The sequence below is a fragment of the Carlito syrichta genome, unplaced genomic scaffold, assembly GCF_000164805.1.
Source record: "Carlito syrichta isolate Samal-C Ts95f unplaced genomic scaffold, Tarsius_syrichta-2.0.1 Scaffold316420, whole genome shotgun sequence".
NCBI lineage: Eukaryota > Metazoa > Chordata > Mammalia > Primates > Tarsiidae > Carlito > Carlito syrichta.
The window spans coordinates 468498-470732 of NW_007260516.1; the positions used below are offsets into that span (position 1 = coordinate 468498).

At 37.9% G+C, this 2235-nt stretch overlaps 1 protein-coding gene across 1 annotated transcript in view; it reads right to left on the bottom strand.

Annotated features, from left to right (window-relative positions):
• The window catches only part of TRPM6 (transient receptor potential cation channel subfamily M member 6), a 156527-nt gene extending 154921 nt beyond the window's left edge, over positions 1-1606 (bottom strand). The window contains exon 1 of the mRNA XM_008074369.1: positions 1509-1606. Coding sequence (XP_008072560.1) covers positions 1509-1606 — 98 coding nt within the window. The remainder of the gene's footprint in view (positions 1-1508) is intronic.
• Between the last annotated feature and the right edge of the window lie 629 nt (positions 1607-2235).

The window sequence follows — 2235 nt, forward strand, 5'->3', positions numbered from 1 at the left end:
GGGAGTGGCCACTGCACTCCAGTCTGGGTAAGAGTGAGACTCCAACTCAAAAAAAAAAAAGAAGGCCAGGTACAGTGGCTCACGCCTATAATCCCAGCATTTTGGGATATCGAGGTGAAAGGATTGCCTGAACCCACGAGTGCGAGACCAGCCTGGACAACTTGGTGAGCCCTTATCTCTACAATAAATCAAAAGAGACCTTGTTTTAGCTACATAAAATATAGGTTGCCTTGGACCATTCATATAATTATGATCATGAATATTTTTTTTGTCTTTGGGCTAATAATGGACTTAGTAATTTCATCCCTTTTTAAGGTTCAAGTTTATTGTGAAGATGATTTTCCATTTACAGATGCAAAAGGAGCCACCTGAACTCAACTTGCATGGCATTGCAGCCACCATCACATTACAAGACATTGTAAAAGATGATGTTTACCTTGGCATCCTGTAAACATTTTGTACGCTGTTAAAATGAGAATTTCCAATCACAGGCCTTTAAAATCACAGGTAATTCAACGAGGGTGGGACTAGTAAATGTTTAACATAAGACAAGGAACACTATTTCAGTCATACCCAAAAGAACTAGAATTTCAAAAACTTCACTGTGCTACCTTTCATAAGCACATAGTTGTGATTTCTAAACTTGAAACGAATATAAGGCCAATTGCTTGAAGGAATCTAAAAACAAAATATTGCTCTTCTATTTTCCTTTTAATTCTTGTCCCCAAGGACAATGTCATTCAATCTTAATTCGATGGGCCTGATTACCCTGAGGAATTTTCCATAGCCCTTTCTTCCCCTGTCTTTCACTGGTTGCCTTTTTGAACTTTGTTCTACAAGTAGAGCTTCCAGAGGGTTGTCAAGAACTCAGTAGTCAAACTCAAATCATTCCATTCTGGTGCCCATTATCTGCTCAAACAGAAGCCTCTGGGAGGAAAATGGGACTAAAATTACCTGTTTGTATAATCTGAGCACAGTGGCCCAAAATATCCCAATCACCATGTTTCCCAGATACTTTCAGTGGGGATAGAGGACATTCACAATATTTTGAATACTCAATATTCAGAAGTTATAAATTATTTAGACACACCCAGTGAAATAGACACAACACTGTCTATCCTTCCCTCAAAAGAAACAGGCATATCAGGTGGATTGAAATCCATCACAGTATTAACAGTGATGTTACTATGATTAACTTTCTTCTTTATACTTCATTAACTCATTAAACAGACGTTTATCAGGAGCTTACTTTGTGAGAGGCACTGGGTTTAGAGTGAAGACAAAATTGACAATTGTACCTCACTTTGCAAAAAAGGACAAAATTGGTCCTTTTTAACCAGATCTTCTATAATAATCATGCATTACTTTTATAAAGTAAAAGAAACAAATATTGAAAACACCAACTTCATATATATTATCAAATCCTCTAAAATGATATCTCTAAGTTTCCATAAACATTTCTCCAAGAAGTGTTGCTTTAAAAAGAAAAATGTGATTAAAACTCTTACCTGTGATGATCTTTTGTGCTGGGTATGACTTTGTTACATTCTCTCTTGTCAAATACTCCTTCGATCCAGGATTTCTGGGACTGAACAGAAAGTGGCATTATTTTATACTCTAATTATATGAGAAAACAGTATAACTACAGTAGTTCATTTAAGTAAGAAATATTTAAGTATCATGGATTCTGTTTTGTTTGTTTTTTTTAATTTTTTTGAGTCGGAATAGCGCGCTTACAGCCACCACAGCCTTGGGCTCAGGTGATCCTTCTACCTCAGCCTTCCAAGTAGCAAGAACTACAGGCGTGCACCACCATGCCCGGCTGATTTTTTTACTTATTGTAAAGACAAGGTCTTGCCACGTTGCCCAGGCTGGTCTCCAACCCCTGGGCTCAGGCAATCCTCTTGCTTCCACCTCCCTAAGTGCTGGGATTATAGGCTTGAGCCACCATGCCCAGCAGTATTATGGATTCTAATTAAAATGTCAAGACCAATCCCAAACAGGCTAAGCATTTACCAGCTTCTACTGCAGATAACATAGGCACAAATAAGCCAAATGGGAACATTAAAATATGCACAAACTGGTCCATAATCCCACCTTGAATAACAAGATCGCTAAATGCATAAACCTCTAGCAACCAAGTAAACATAACTGTCCCTAAATCCAAGTGGGACATTGGTACTCACCCTTCCTCCTAATAAAATTTCTCCCATTCTGCAAAATTCAAGTCATACC